Source organism: Chanos chanos, chromosome 11, assembly GCF_902362185.1.
Source record: "Chanos chanos chromosome 11, fChaCha1.1, whole genome shotgun sequence".
NCBI lineage: Eukaryota > Metazoa > Chordata > Actinopteri > Gonorynchiformes > Chanidae > Chanos > Chanos chanos.
The window spans coordinates 13,973,771-13,987,423 of NC_044505.1; the positions used below are offsets into that span (position 1 = coordinate 13,973,771).

The window sequence follows — 13,653 nt, forward strand, 5'->3', positions numbered from 1 at the left end:
AAAAAACCCTTATGTATACAAACAGACTGGCTAAACTGGGATTATGCGTCTGCTTCCACGCACACTTAAGTACTAATTACTACGGAGAACACCAGAGACTACACACTAAAAATGAAATAAAAGGATATCAAAAACCCACTAGGATCCAAATGATCACCAGTTTCTGCCTCTACAAAAGACAACACACACAAATACAAAACACGTAGAGTTGACTCACAGTGGATGAATCTCCATAGCTTCGATTCCTCTCAAGCCGTGAAAACCGACAATAGCAGCTTGTACCATTCCATCTCTGAACGGATTCTATCCCTAAAGCAAGAAATCCCCGGTGTATTTACAGCGATGAAATGGACTGTGCTTCATTTCGCCCTTGTAGCTACAGTAATTCACTTATCTAGCAGCAACTGCGGTAAACACAATCCGTCCGTGTCAATCGAAGAGGTGACAGGGTCGTTCCACTCTAACCGCAAAATGTTATTATTCCAGGTAAAATAAACGAGGGGTGAACGATACTCATGTCCCAGGTAAAGGAGCGGGCCGGGAGCATTCGTCGAAGATCCTGTTATTTTTATTTTTTTTTCTTTCAGCGTCTTTAGATGCAGAAACAAGAAACGGAGAGCAAAGACGCTACCGCTGTTAAACGTAGAGCGCTACAGAACGGTAGCCCCCTCTAGATGTGGAAGACTGGCAGGCGATTCTAAGCAAGGCAAGAAGTCTGCTTGAGTTTAGCGAGTGTGTGACATTGGCATATAAATGTTTTCGAGAAAACACAGTTTTAGATGTTAACTCTCGTGTCGATTAAGTTGATATTCTTTTATTTTTTGCTTGAAGTTGATAGAAAAACATTTTGGACATCAAAAAGATGTTATACAAGTGACATGTAAACTCTGCAGCTCTGCAAAGAACTTGATAAAAAAAAATAAGAATTTATGTGGACTTAAGTACATTTTTTATGAAAAAGAGACAATAGGTCAAAACAAAACCAATTTCTCACAGCACAGCAAAACATAGAAGAACAATTCAGATAAAACTGTTGCAATTCAGGGACTGTAACAACACATTACTAAAAGAAAATAATGTCCATACAGAAAATAACACACAAACAGTATACGAAAATCATCATATTCTTCCATAACATATTTGGGAAAAACTGAAAAGGTTAGGACGAAACTTGGTCTTGACTATTTTTTGACCGTGCCTTTTGGCGAGCATGTTTACTCCTCAGCTCTGTCCAGCTCCTTCTTGTTTTCAAATAACGAGTGTGTGTACTGGCCCTGACTCTTCACACACCTCTCTCTTCATTTTGCTGCTGTTCGACTTTGGGATGCAATGAGACCATCTCCATCTTGTCACACTGAACTGCAGCTGAACTCCAACTGGCCCGCATAGACCACAGCAGCACACTCACACTCAGTACTCAAAGTGTCTGGTCTTTAACAGAAGGTGACATACAGTAGATTCAAGCTACCCGTCTTAGCAGTTTCCACTCAATTAAAAAAGCTATGGCGTAAACATAACAATCATCACAAATAATGCTTTTTTTTTTTAAAGCCGTAATTCCAGAATGGGGGCGGCGTGGTGGCGCAGTGGGTAGTGCGCTCGCCTCACAGCAAGAAGGTCTTGGGTTTGATTCCTGGCCGTGTTGCCAGGGTCCTTTCTGTGTGGAGTTTGCATGTTCTCCCTGTGTCTGCGTGGGTTTCCTCCCACAGTCCAAAGACATGCAGGCCAGGTGAATTGGAGACACTAAATTGCCCCTAGGGGTGTGTGAGTGTATTTGTCTGTGTGTCTGCCCAGGGATGGACTGGCAACCTGTCCAGGGTGTTTCCCTGCCTTTCTCCCTATGAGTGCTGGGATAGGCTCCAGCACCCCCTGCGACCCTAATCAGGATAAGCAGCTTAGATAATGAGTGGGAGAGAGAATTCCAGATTTTATATATTTCAGTCAGATGATGCTGCCCATTAATAAAAAGGGCCTAATTTTATTTCATAATGGATATGAAAGTGTTGTTCTAAACAGAGAATTTGTCAAGTGTTTTGAATTTTTTTCTCAGTATAAAATTCAAAATGACTGAACTTTTCATCTATGGTCATTTGCATTTTTATGGCTTGAGGGTGATGTTTTCTAAGCAATGCATTTACACTGCTGAGTGTTGATGCTGTTAACACAGAAAGTGTGTGAATTACATACACACCCTCTGAGTTCATTTGGCAACATTAATTTTCTTTAACAGTGATCAGAAAATTAGATTCTTCAGACTGACTCTAGGACTCTAAGGTCACACAAAAATATCATATGTTGTCAGTTAATAAAATATATCTATTTATACTTAATGTCTTGCTGCATATTCTACTGTTCTCACTGTTCTCTGGATAATGATTAATGTAGTTGAGCTCATAGGACTTGATGTAATTATCCCTTGCAGTAATCAGCACTCCCTTGATTCCTTGAGTGGTGGTAGGAGTAATCGCTTCATTGGGGTCATCAGGTGGGAACCCTCCTTCACTGGTGTTTCATTGATAATCATTGATGGTACACCCCCCTCCGCTTTTACCCCTTCCCATAATTGATGGTCACCTTACAGCCCAGATTGGGTCCTTTCTCTTTAGCCAAATCCAGTTGCTGCTACACCCCTGGCAGCCTCCGACAATGACCTGGTGGCTTGCTGTTGCACCTGCTGTTAAACTCCCATCTCTTTAAGTAGCTCAGTGGTAGAGTTGGCCAGAAAACCTCTGCAGCCCACCTCCACTGGTAGCACTTGTGCTCTCTAGCCGTGCTGCATTGCTTTAGTTGCTATGTGTGCATCTATAAACCTTTTCTGTTCATATGCCTCACCCATTGCAGCCTCCCAGGGCACAGTAAGCTCCACAATGCATAGGGACCTCTGCGAGGTAGACCCCAAGACCAGATCCAGCCTGAAATTTGTTTTCGTGATCTCTGGCGGTAAGATGAGCTTCTGGTCCGGATCCACCTGCATCTTCCAGTCCAGGGCTGTGTCCAGCAAGCTTGATTCCCTCTTTGTAGTTGAAACCTTTGGGAGGTTTCCTACTGGTATGAAGGTGGTGATGTTATTGAAGCCAGATGTTCGGGGAGACAGGGCGTTGACAACAGTTCTCTTTTGCTCCAAGATACTTGCCAGTTGCCGGAGGACCTGATTGTGTCTCCAGGTATAGCGGCCTTGGGAAAGACTGGTTTTAAAGGTGGTAAGGATGCACCTTAGGTTTGCCAGTTCTTTGGAGAGCAGACATGAGGGATCTTCTCCAATCCACTGGTTTAAGTTTTTGGCAATTCTTTCGTCAAATTCTGAGGTTTCTGCCCTCTGGAATGTTGTCAGGCGATCTTTTATATCTTTTTGTAGGAGGTTGACACCCCCTCTCCCTTCCAATGATGCTTGGAGAGCTGGGACAGGAGCGTATTTTCAGCATCTTGGGTAGCCTACTTTGGATGAAATGACAAAGAAATTGTGCTTACTGTGTTTGTATTATTTGCATATGTAGTCGAACTAGCCTGGGTCTGAGCACTAAGGTAATGCTAACTTGTCGAGTTTAGCAAACAGAGTGATGGGATGGTTAGGTAGGTTTGTGTAGATAAACAAATGTTACAGAATAAATATAGACATAAGTTATGACAACTCTTACATTAGAAGTGAGCTTAGTTACCGCTGCAATGGTTAACGTCTCTCTCTGTTATTTTGGCATGACATAGGTGGTGTTGATTAATATAGATATTCTGAGAGCCAAGGGGGAGCCCTGCTCCTCTGCTTCCAGTGCCCCTGTTGCTCAGCCTCCCTGGGAAAGCTTACTCCAGGGTGCTGGAAAGGAGACTCCAGCCGACTATAGAACCCCAGATCCAGGAGGAACAATGTGGATTCCGTCCTGGCCGTGGGACAGCGGACCAGCTCTTCACCCTTGCACGAGTACTGGAGGGATCATGGGAGTTTGCCAATCAAGTCTATATGTGTTTTGTGGATCTGGAGAAGGCTTACAACCGTGCTCCCCGGGGTGTCCTGTGGGGGGTGCTGCGGGAGTATAGGGTGCCAGATTCACTGCTGCAAGCCATTTGGTCCCTGTATAACCACAGTGAGAGCTGTGTCCGTATTCTTGGCACAAAGTCACGCTTGTTCATAGTGGGTGTTGGACTTTGCCAGGGCTGTACCTTGTCTCCAATTCTGTTTGTGATTTTAATGCACAGCATTTCCAGGTGCATTTGGTAGGTGGAGGCTGTCCAGTATGGTGACCTCAGGATTGCGTCTCTGCTCGTTGCAGATGATGAGGATCTGTCGGCCTCATAAAACTGCGACCTCCAGCACACAAGGTGGTTTGCAGCCAAGTGTGAAGCAGTCGGGATGAGGATCAGTACTTCCAAGTCTGAGGGCATGGTTCTATGCCGGAAAAAGGTGGCTTGCTACTTCCGAGTTGGGAGTGAGTTGCCTCAAGTAGAGGAGTTCCAGTATCCTGGGGTTGTGTTCATGAGTGAGGAGCATGTGATTATACCATGAAACAGACAATAGGTTTACAATGTTGCAACATCAACCTATGCTTCCAATTCAGATCAAAATCTTGGTGTTGATGCTAAAGGTCCCTTTGTCTGTGATGCTTGCAAATTGCCCACTACCAGTTGTATTTCACAACTGATGGCTGTCGGCTGCCTTAATCAATTGCTGTTGGCGCCAACTTGGCGCTAGAGGGGTGACGCTTTCTTTGTAACTATAACAACAAGGCCATCAGGTTCAACGGTTCTCTTATTCTGAACCATGTCTGGTCAGATGTTACTATAATTTCTTACATGCTAAATGATGAAAAATAAAACTAAACCTGGGCAATAAGCCAAATATTAACATGTACTGAAAACAAAACATTAACTGAGTAATATTTTCCCTCCAGATCTAGCCTAAATTACTCTGAGTAGAATACAACCTCACAAAAGCTACACCAGCCAATCTGTGGCCAACCCACTTCGAAAGAAATTCGAAATCGAATCCTGTTGTTGGCAGGATCAACTTCAATCCAACACATCAGGTTATCTAGCTTCGTCAGTTAAAGTTATAGTTATAAAGTCAAAGTTATAACTTTACCTAATATAGGCTGATATTCAAGTTAATTTACTCCTAACTACCCCTGTTGACACTTTGGACACTATGATGGCTGAACAGTAATTGAACGAAAAGTACGATCTTGTTTGCTAGCTTATATTTGTACTGTTTAGGTTATAAAAGAAAAACAAAACTATTTAAAAAGAAAATCAGGGGAGTTGCGGTAGTAAGAGGAATTGGAGCAGCGGGAATAACTGAGAAACGATCTGATAAAATCGTTTAACCAAGAATGAAGTAACCTTTCGTCTTTCTCATTTAATATTTCTTCAGCAGGCAGATCGGAAAGTAATCGGAAAGAGTAATTAGTAACTGCGGTTAATTAAACTGGATAATTATAAACCAATAAATCGAGCTCAACAACGAACCAGGTTATTCGGAACTACTTCATATCCATGAGAGAGCATATTCGCAGCAAACGTGTTTAGTCGTTTGGGCGAAATACCCCTTGTGAAAAAGCCATGAAATGCTACAAAGATATCTAAAAATATCTGTATATGTTGCCTAATGTTAATGCTAATGTTACTGAAAAGTAAATTCGATCTTGAGTTGTCTCAAACGATTTTGTGCCAATAAATTCTATTCTGACGGTTAATTTTTAAATTCGATAACCGACTTTGCTACGCTTGTAACGGTATTCTCTTGTCACTGATTACATTACAGTGAAATAACAACTTTCTACCACATATGTATAAATGACACACCATACCATCATAGACAAAATATTCCATTACAGTTAACTTTCGCCATGAGGTATTAAATTAATATTAATAGAAGAGCACCATAAGACTTGGAACCTCTGCTTCATAGTCTATCAAGGAACGAAAGAAACCCCTCTCAATTTGAAGAAACCCCTCTCGTGCCAGCCAAAGACTTGAGACGTTTCGAAAATGTCTACAATGTCCACAATTGAATCAGAACTCATAAAGAAAGCCCATGCACACTTACTTATGTGTCTCCGTAAACAAAAGGAAGAAAAAACACACACGACCATAATGCCAATGCTACATAATTGGTACACAATTAAATCACAGTGCAAAAAAAGATCACAGGTCGCTATATGCAAATGGTAGTGTCACTTATTAAAATACCAGCCGTTGCACAAATACTATACTATTAACCTAAACGAACTTTTCTTCCCAACAAATGAACAAATCTGTGCTTTCTCTCTCTCTCTCTCTCTCTCTCTCTCTCTCTCTCTCACACACACACACACACGCACACACGCGTATATATTATTTATTTCATATCCATATCCATATTAAATAAATTCTACCTCATAAATAACTAAATTCTCTGCAGCCCTATGATATGAAATTTCTAATAGGACTTAACTCACTTTCAATTCAACTGTGAATAGTGTTTGTGACTGTAACGTGTTCTGTGGTGGGTCGTGTTTATTATTATTATTTTGTTTTTTATTTTATTTTCTGTAGCTGTAATATACATTTAGTCCAATGTTAGCTTTACAAAGGGCATTCAAGCTTTTTTCCTTCAGATGGAAAGTAGACTGCTCCAATGTTTATGAGGGGTGGAAGTAGCAAAAATGAATTGATTAAAAATTAAGGTGCTGAAAATGCACGTGAATTGTAAAATAGAATAGTAAAAATGGATGTAAAAATGAAAAGTTTTCAAGTGATTTGATTAATTTAAGGCCGATTTGATTAAAACAGCTGTGATATGATGAAAACAGAGCCATGTTTCATTATTGTCAGTCATCGTTCATTATTCACAGTATAAAACTGTCATTTATCATTTAGAGAAAGTAGCCTCAAGGGTGGAAGTAACAAAAATTAACCGATAAAAATGGAGGTGATGAAAATGCATATGAATGGAAAAACAGAAGAGTAAAAATGTATGTGAACTGAAAAATAGAGTGATAAATTGACAACTGATTTGATAAACTGGATTGACATTTTGCTTAGCCTACAGAGAATCTTTGCAAAAAGCACAGTACTTCAGTAACATTATCAGAGGTATAGGTTAACACTCCATCTCTCAATGAAAAGATGAGAGAATATTTCATCCAATCACAGCCGTCAAGGGAAGAGCTGAAACTGACGCTTACGTTCCACTGTTTCCATGGCAACGCATCTTCTGGGTTTCTCACAGCTTCACCAGTTGCTTGGGTCTAACTCAATGGGCTCATAAATGTTCATTCAGTTTGCGTTATTTGATTACATCATCCAAGCGTGAGGGGTCTGGGCCAAAGTTTATATCGGTAAAAATTTGTTAAGAATAATCTTTCAGCATCTGAATAAAATCTTACCATCCCTACAGGTGTGTGTATCTTTGCGTGTGTGCATGTGTTCGTGTGTGTGTGTGAGTGGTGAGCAGAGAGATTTTACTGTTGACATTGTGCTTATACCAAATTTGTAATTCAGGAGATAGAACACATACAACATGTAACTGTAAATTTCCCTCAGGATCAGTGAAGTATCTATCTATCTATCTATCTATCTATCTATCTATCTATCTATCTATCTATCTATCTATCTATCTATCTATCTATCTATCTATCTATCTATCTATCTATTTATCTGTCTATCTATCTATCTATCTGTCTGTCTATCTATCTATCTATCTGTCTGTCTATCTATCTATCTATCTATCTATCTATCTATCTATCTATCTATCTATCTATCTATCTATCTATCAATCTAATTAACAAAAAAGACCATATATTAGTGCTATGGATTATGCTGTATTTTGCTTTTCTGTTGATGCTGCTCTTTTCACTTTATCATACCGTGTATATATCATACAGTTACAGCACATCTGATAACTTGGGCTGTATGCAGGAAGTTCTGCTATCTGTAACTAAAAACATTTTTCCACATTTTGATAGTGGTAAAAATGTTGCCTAACCCTAACCCTTTGAGCCCGAATCAGTTTTCTGAGCATGAATATTTCGTTTTGGTTTCATGATACATAGTCTGTTTCCTTATGATTTTAAACAGGGAAAAAAAATCTGATCAGTAACAATGCAAATAAATTAAATTTCTTGTCTTCAGTTTCCTCAACCCCTTGAGCAAACTCATATTTAGTCGCATTCAGTCATTTATTCATTTCGTAGACACTTTTATCCAGAACAACTTAAAAGACAGGTAGAATAGTAAGAGAAAAAGTTTACGCATGCTCCCCGTCGGGGAATCGAACCCCGGTCTCCCGCGTGACAGGCGGGGATACTTACCACTATACTAACGAGGAACTGGAAATCGATTTGGTACGACAGTGTGTCCTCAGACGTCAAGATTAACCGAATCATTTTTTCAAATATGCATGAAGATGAAGCAAGAAGAAAATTTGCATCATCTTCCTTGTTTGTGTGTATGTATAAGTATGTGTAGTTTCTGTTCAATATGATGTGTCTTTTGGGACTAGTTTTTATGATTGTGGACATATGATTATTGCTAGGGGAGGGAGTGTGGGGGAGGGGGGCGGCACTCAAAGCAGAGAAGAAAGTTATATATACCTTAAAATAGAGGCCCGGGCCTTTATTTACCTCAACTGAAGAAAGAACCATGCCTTTATTTGAGATATGCTATCATTAGAGACAGGCCATTATTTATGATTTGTCCTTTTTTAGCAGTGTATTTTAGTAACGTACCGATACTACTCGTTGGTACTCCTGCTGGGCCGATATAGTATGGTGAACACTCGTATTTGGTATCGGCATCATAATTTAATGCTTCCAATCACGACTTCACTGACGTGTAATGACGTAGCTTATAAACTTGCCGCGAAAGCCCTATTGTGACCAAACTTGGGGTCATGTCAGCTATTTGGCATTTCTTTAAACTCGAAAACAAAGAAAGTAAAACTGCTAATTGTAATATTAATAATATTTGCGGGGGGGGGGGGGGGGGCACAAGTACAAAGGACTACAACACAATCAATCTGATAAAACGTTTAAAGAATTGTTATCCTAGAGTACTGGATAAGCAACTCAGTCCAAATCCCTCCACAGCTCGGAAATTTCTATCAGCGCCATGCACTAGTGCTGAGAACGAACGAACGACTCTTCAGCGTAGCTTCTCAAGTTGTCAATGAGAGAACTTACGTGTGAGAGAACGGAAATGCTTCTCTTTATTAAGAAAAACCCTTCCCCCTTACGTTTACGTTTACTCAGCCAAGCTGGACACGGTAAGCTATGTTTGTTTCCAGTTAGCCAGACCGTTTCTAGCAGGCTGCTGGCTTTGTAGAGAAGGCACTTAAACATTTCTGCGTTTCGAGTAGTGAACATTTTCTTTGAGTAACTATAATGCTTCTTTCATGAATTTACCACCTGAGCCTTTCTGTAATTCATTTGCATTGCATTCTGCAATGCATGTATTTGGAGCTGGCCTTTATTTGCCCAAACAGGCGGCTATAATTTGAGACCCGGTCACTATTACATATGCATTACATTTAGTCAGCTGACGCTCTTTTCCAACGCGATTTAAAAGTGGGAAAAACAATTCAAGTTCCAGCGACAGCGAGAGACCTGAGACTAGGAGCTAAGTGCGAGCAATAAGTAATAAGTGCGAGTTTCCTTCAAGATAGAGGCAGGAGAGTGGGTACAGAGGAGCACCTTAGGTGTGAGTAAGGCGTGTTAGACGTGTTAGGAGAGGATGTACTCTCGCAAAGGTGAGTCTTCAAGAGGTTCTTGAAGATAGAGAGGGACGCCTCTGCTCGGATGGCAGTTGGTAGCTAGCTTATTCCACCATCGGGCAACAACAAACGAAAACAGTCTGGACTATGATTGCCTTGTGTGTAGGGATGGCGATGCCAGGCCATGTTCCTTGGAGGAGCGCAGAGGACCCGGCCATTATTTGAGAACCTACGATATTCAGTCTTTAACGCAAAATTACTTGTGACAGCGAGGAAGAGGATCTGTGAAGATGATTGGACACACTTACAGAAGAGGAGAAAGAGATGGTGATTGGAACTTTAACAGTGATAAACACTTCTTTACAAACTGTAGTTTTTAGATTTGTGATGGCCATCAAATATAGTGCTCAGTAAAATAATAATTACATCTGGAGACATTATTTTTAGAATTTTATATCGACACACTGCTTTAAGCACGTGTGTAAATAAACTGAAAATAAGAATTATTGATGAATCAATTGAAATGGATAGCTTTACTGGTTTGTTTGTTTTTTGCCTGTGCAATAATCTGAGTCTATAATAAATACTTTGCAAGAATGGATCCATGACATTGGTTTAGCAACACTAATATTTAACGGTGTTCGTCTCACATTATTCAGGGACCATTTGGAGTGGGTACTTACAGACTGTGAGAAAGGTGACGTATGGCCGGTTAGCTCAGTTGGTTAGAGCGTGGTGCTAATAACGCTAAGGTCGCGGGTTCGATCCCCGTACGGGCCACAATTCTGTCTCCCTGGTGGTCTAGTGGTTAGGATTCGGCGCTCTCACCGCCGCGGCCCGGGTTCGATTCCCGGTCAGGGAATGGCTTTTTCCTGAATTTGAGATGAATAAAGTATTTGTTGAGCGATAGTGCAAAGCACAATACAAATGAAACAAATTGACGAATAAACAAAGGGACATCTACCTATCAGTTTTTGCAGATGTGATCATATTATGAATTCTTGGTGCTGAAAATAGAGGTGTGTAGATCCCGTAACATTTTAAACGTCTGTAAAATCGTTATTTCTCCATCTCGGTCTCTGCTCTTTCAGTCTTGTCACATTTCAGTTTTGAAAGCAATAAAATGTATCTGATAATTCAAACGTTTCATATGAAATATCTGACAGGCAACACACACACACATCTATGTTCAGATATATGCCAAAATCGGCACCTTCAATCGTAAACCGGTACTGTTGATCATATAAGGCTCTACTTTTTTTTTTTTTTAATTCCCTTTCGTGTTTGTTTTTTAAACACAGAAAATCCAGGAAATGTTTTCATGCCTGTGAATTAAATATAATCGAAGGGAGCAACTATAAAACGTTTAAAAGATAAACAACGGCAATTCAGAATATGTTTTTGTTGCAACTTGTTGTGCTGGAACTTCTTATCAACAATTACATAGTCAGGGGAACAAAAATACAGACGGACCGGTCCCCGGCAATGCTTATCCGGAGAGTTATACACGTGCGGACGTTTTAACATAGCGCAAGAAGATGGTAAGGAAAATAGACTTGTCACTACCTTAATTTCAAACTGACATACATAACATTTAAATTTGCAGCATACAAAAACGACACATTTTCATTTTTCAGCCGAAGGCAGCGAAAGGCAACGTTAAAGGGCAGTCGGAAAAGAAAGTGGTCCACCCTTACAGCAGAAAGGCTGCATATCTGGCCCGGGCAGCAATTAAACAGAATAGAAAAGAAAGGTAATTCGGTCGTTTACACCAGTAAGGAACAACACGGGTTCTTTGTGATATCGTGTAACTCTCAAATAACATTATGGTTTATGTTTTTTCCTGCTTTTTCAGGTTAAAAGTGGAAAAGGCTCAGCGCCTGAATGTAATCGGTAAGTCACCTGCTTCCCCGAAGTAGTTGTTCATGAAAACTACGCACTTTCTGCTCTTGAGTAAAACAGATTCTCAGCGACTTTTTTTCCCTTTTTGACGTTTCGAAAGATGATTTCACACGAAAATATGCATTTAATTTGTCGGTGTCAGTGGGTTGTTACTTTTTAAGTCAGTTTGGGTGAATACGTGGTTCTCATATCTGCTGTCAGACTGAGTCTTCTCTCTTTCTCCCGCAGGTGAGAAGCTCATATGGTTCCAAAGTCAACTAGATCCAGACAAAGTGGAGTACACCAAACAGGATGCGTGTAGCATTATTGAACGGTATGACCTTGCTTGTACGATGAGTATAATGTCACGATATTTCAGTTACCGGTAGAAAAAGTGAGACAGAAAACGCTAGTACCTATATGTACTATATGCTGTCGTTGACAGTTCCATCACCGACTGTTCAAAAGTTAAACAGTCGGTTAATGATAGAGTTAAAACGTCTCTCTCTCTCTCTCCCTCCCTCCCTCCCAGGTATTTGCAGAGGTTTGACTCGGAATTAGAGCAGATTGAGCTGGTAAACAGTATTAAAGGGCGGCAGGGTCGCCAGCACGGTTCACGCGAAGCTGTTATTAAACAGATCATTGAGCGTGAGCGTGCGCAGTACGAGGGCAACGGCTTTGGTGGGTAACCTAGCAACGCGTTTTACTCATTGTTTCCTTTGTCATTTTTAGCACGTCTGTTCATATAAAAGCTGTATGTTGATATCATTAGTTAATTACATACAGATATTTATATAGTGGTCTTCTATGTTTATGTCTAAACTGGTTTCAGAATATTTATTAAACACTCGAACATATCCATATCATGTGTGGCTCTCTCTCACTCTCTCTCTCTCTCCACCCCCCCACCCCAACAGAAATCCCAGATATTATTAACACCAAGAGTCTAAAGACATTCAGGTAATTAAAATGTAATTTTGCTCTCCTTTTGTGATATTCATTGTGATTAAAGCTGCAATGAATGAGAGACCCAGATGTGACACTGTTTTTTTCCTGCTTTTCTGCTTGACAGAGAGTGGGATGGAGATCTGAAAAAGCTGCCAAACATAAAAATGCGGACAGTGTCTTCTAAAGGAGTGGAAAACACACAGAAAGTCACTCAGGACACACGTGCAGAGAATGCAGCGGATAACCATGCCAACGACGACGATGATGATGATGATATTGCAGATGATGAAGTCATTGAAACTGAGGACTGTAAACTGTCAGATGAGGACTTATGAAGCAATGCATCTCTAGCTGTTCCACATGACCCTCTTCATCAGAGCAGCTGATGGACTTAAGAGGACGGATCGTGGAGATCAAGGGTCCGTTATGAAGAAAAGCATGATGGGAAAAATGGTCGAGGAGATGACCTGTGATGCGTATGTTGGCTCCTGTGATAGGGGTCTGGCTGTGTGTTCGTATGAAAGTGACTGATTGATTCATTTTCTGTTTCTTTTCTTACTTTTCCTGCCAGACTGTCGTGTCCTGGTGCTCTTACAGCAGAGATCAAATCATAAACATGTCGATAAATAAAAGGACTCAGTTTGATCTTTTTTTTTTCCAGCTTTATTGCACTGACTCGTTTTGCATGTTTTTTTTTTTCTCTTTTTTTTTTTTATACCTGTTCCTCTGAGTCTCCTACAGGTAATCAATGAATGACCTCACTGTAAACATGGCATACTCCAAAGAAGTATGGGAAATGTAGTCTTGTTATAATACTGTGGTCTTAGATTAAGATTCTTTGATGATAATATACTCCAATCGAACTCCTTATAAAAGTATGATTCACAGTGCCCATAACTGATACTGGAGTGCCAATAGTTCTGCCATTCAGAGTCTATGAAGTAAGACAAGGAATTAGTGAAAAATAGATATTAAAACATAATATGACACTAAACATCACCAATTGTAATCATCTGATATCACAATCATACCATAAATACACTTATATTTCTCAAGACCTCCTCCATGAAATCAACATTTGTGAGCTGCATAAGTAGAGAGAGAGAGAGCTAAAATACTGAAATACTTAACCAACTAAAGATTCT

The 13,653-nt window shown here is 40.2% G+C and overlaps 1 protein-coding gene and 3 non-coding genes across 4 annotated transcripts; 3 read left to right on the forward strand and 1 right to left on the reverse strand.

Moving 5' to 3' along the window:
* Positions 1-8,224: 8,224 nt before the first annotated feature.
* On the reverse strand, positions 8,225-8,296 carry trnad-guc (transfer RNA aspartic acid (anticodon GUC)). Its single transcript has one exon. It is a non-coding gene; the product is annotated as a tRNA-Asp (tRNA).
* Positions 8,297-10,385: 2,089 nt separating this feature from the next.
* trnai-aau (transfer RNA isoleucine (anticodon AAU)) lies at positions 10,386-10,459 on the forward strand. Its single transcript has one exon. It is a non-coding gene; the product is annotated as a tRNA-Ile (tRNA).
* Positions 10,460-10,469: 10 nt separating this feature from the next.
* Positions 10,470-10,541, forward strand: trnae-cuc (transfer RNA glutamic acid (anticodon CUC)). Its single transcript has one exon. It is a non-coding gene; the product is annotated as a tRNA-Glu (tRNA).
* A 648-nt stretch (positions 10,542-11,189) lies between these two features.
* tma16 (translation machinery associated 16 homolog) lies at positions 11,190-13,119 on the forward strand. The gene is made up of 7 exons (XM_030788222.1): positions 11,190-11,220; positions 11,317-11,432; positions 11,535-11,572; positions 11,810-11,894; positions 12,093-12,241; positions 12,478-12,520; positions 12,633-13,119. The coding sequence occupies exons 1-7, from the start codon at positions 11,218-11,220 to the stop codon at positions 12,841-12,843; spliced, it is 645 nt and encodes a 214-aa protein (XP_030644082.1). The 5' UTR covers positions 11,190-11,217; the 3' UTR covers positions 12,844-13,119.
* The last annotated feature ends 534 nt before the right edge of the window (positions 13,120-13,653 follow it).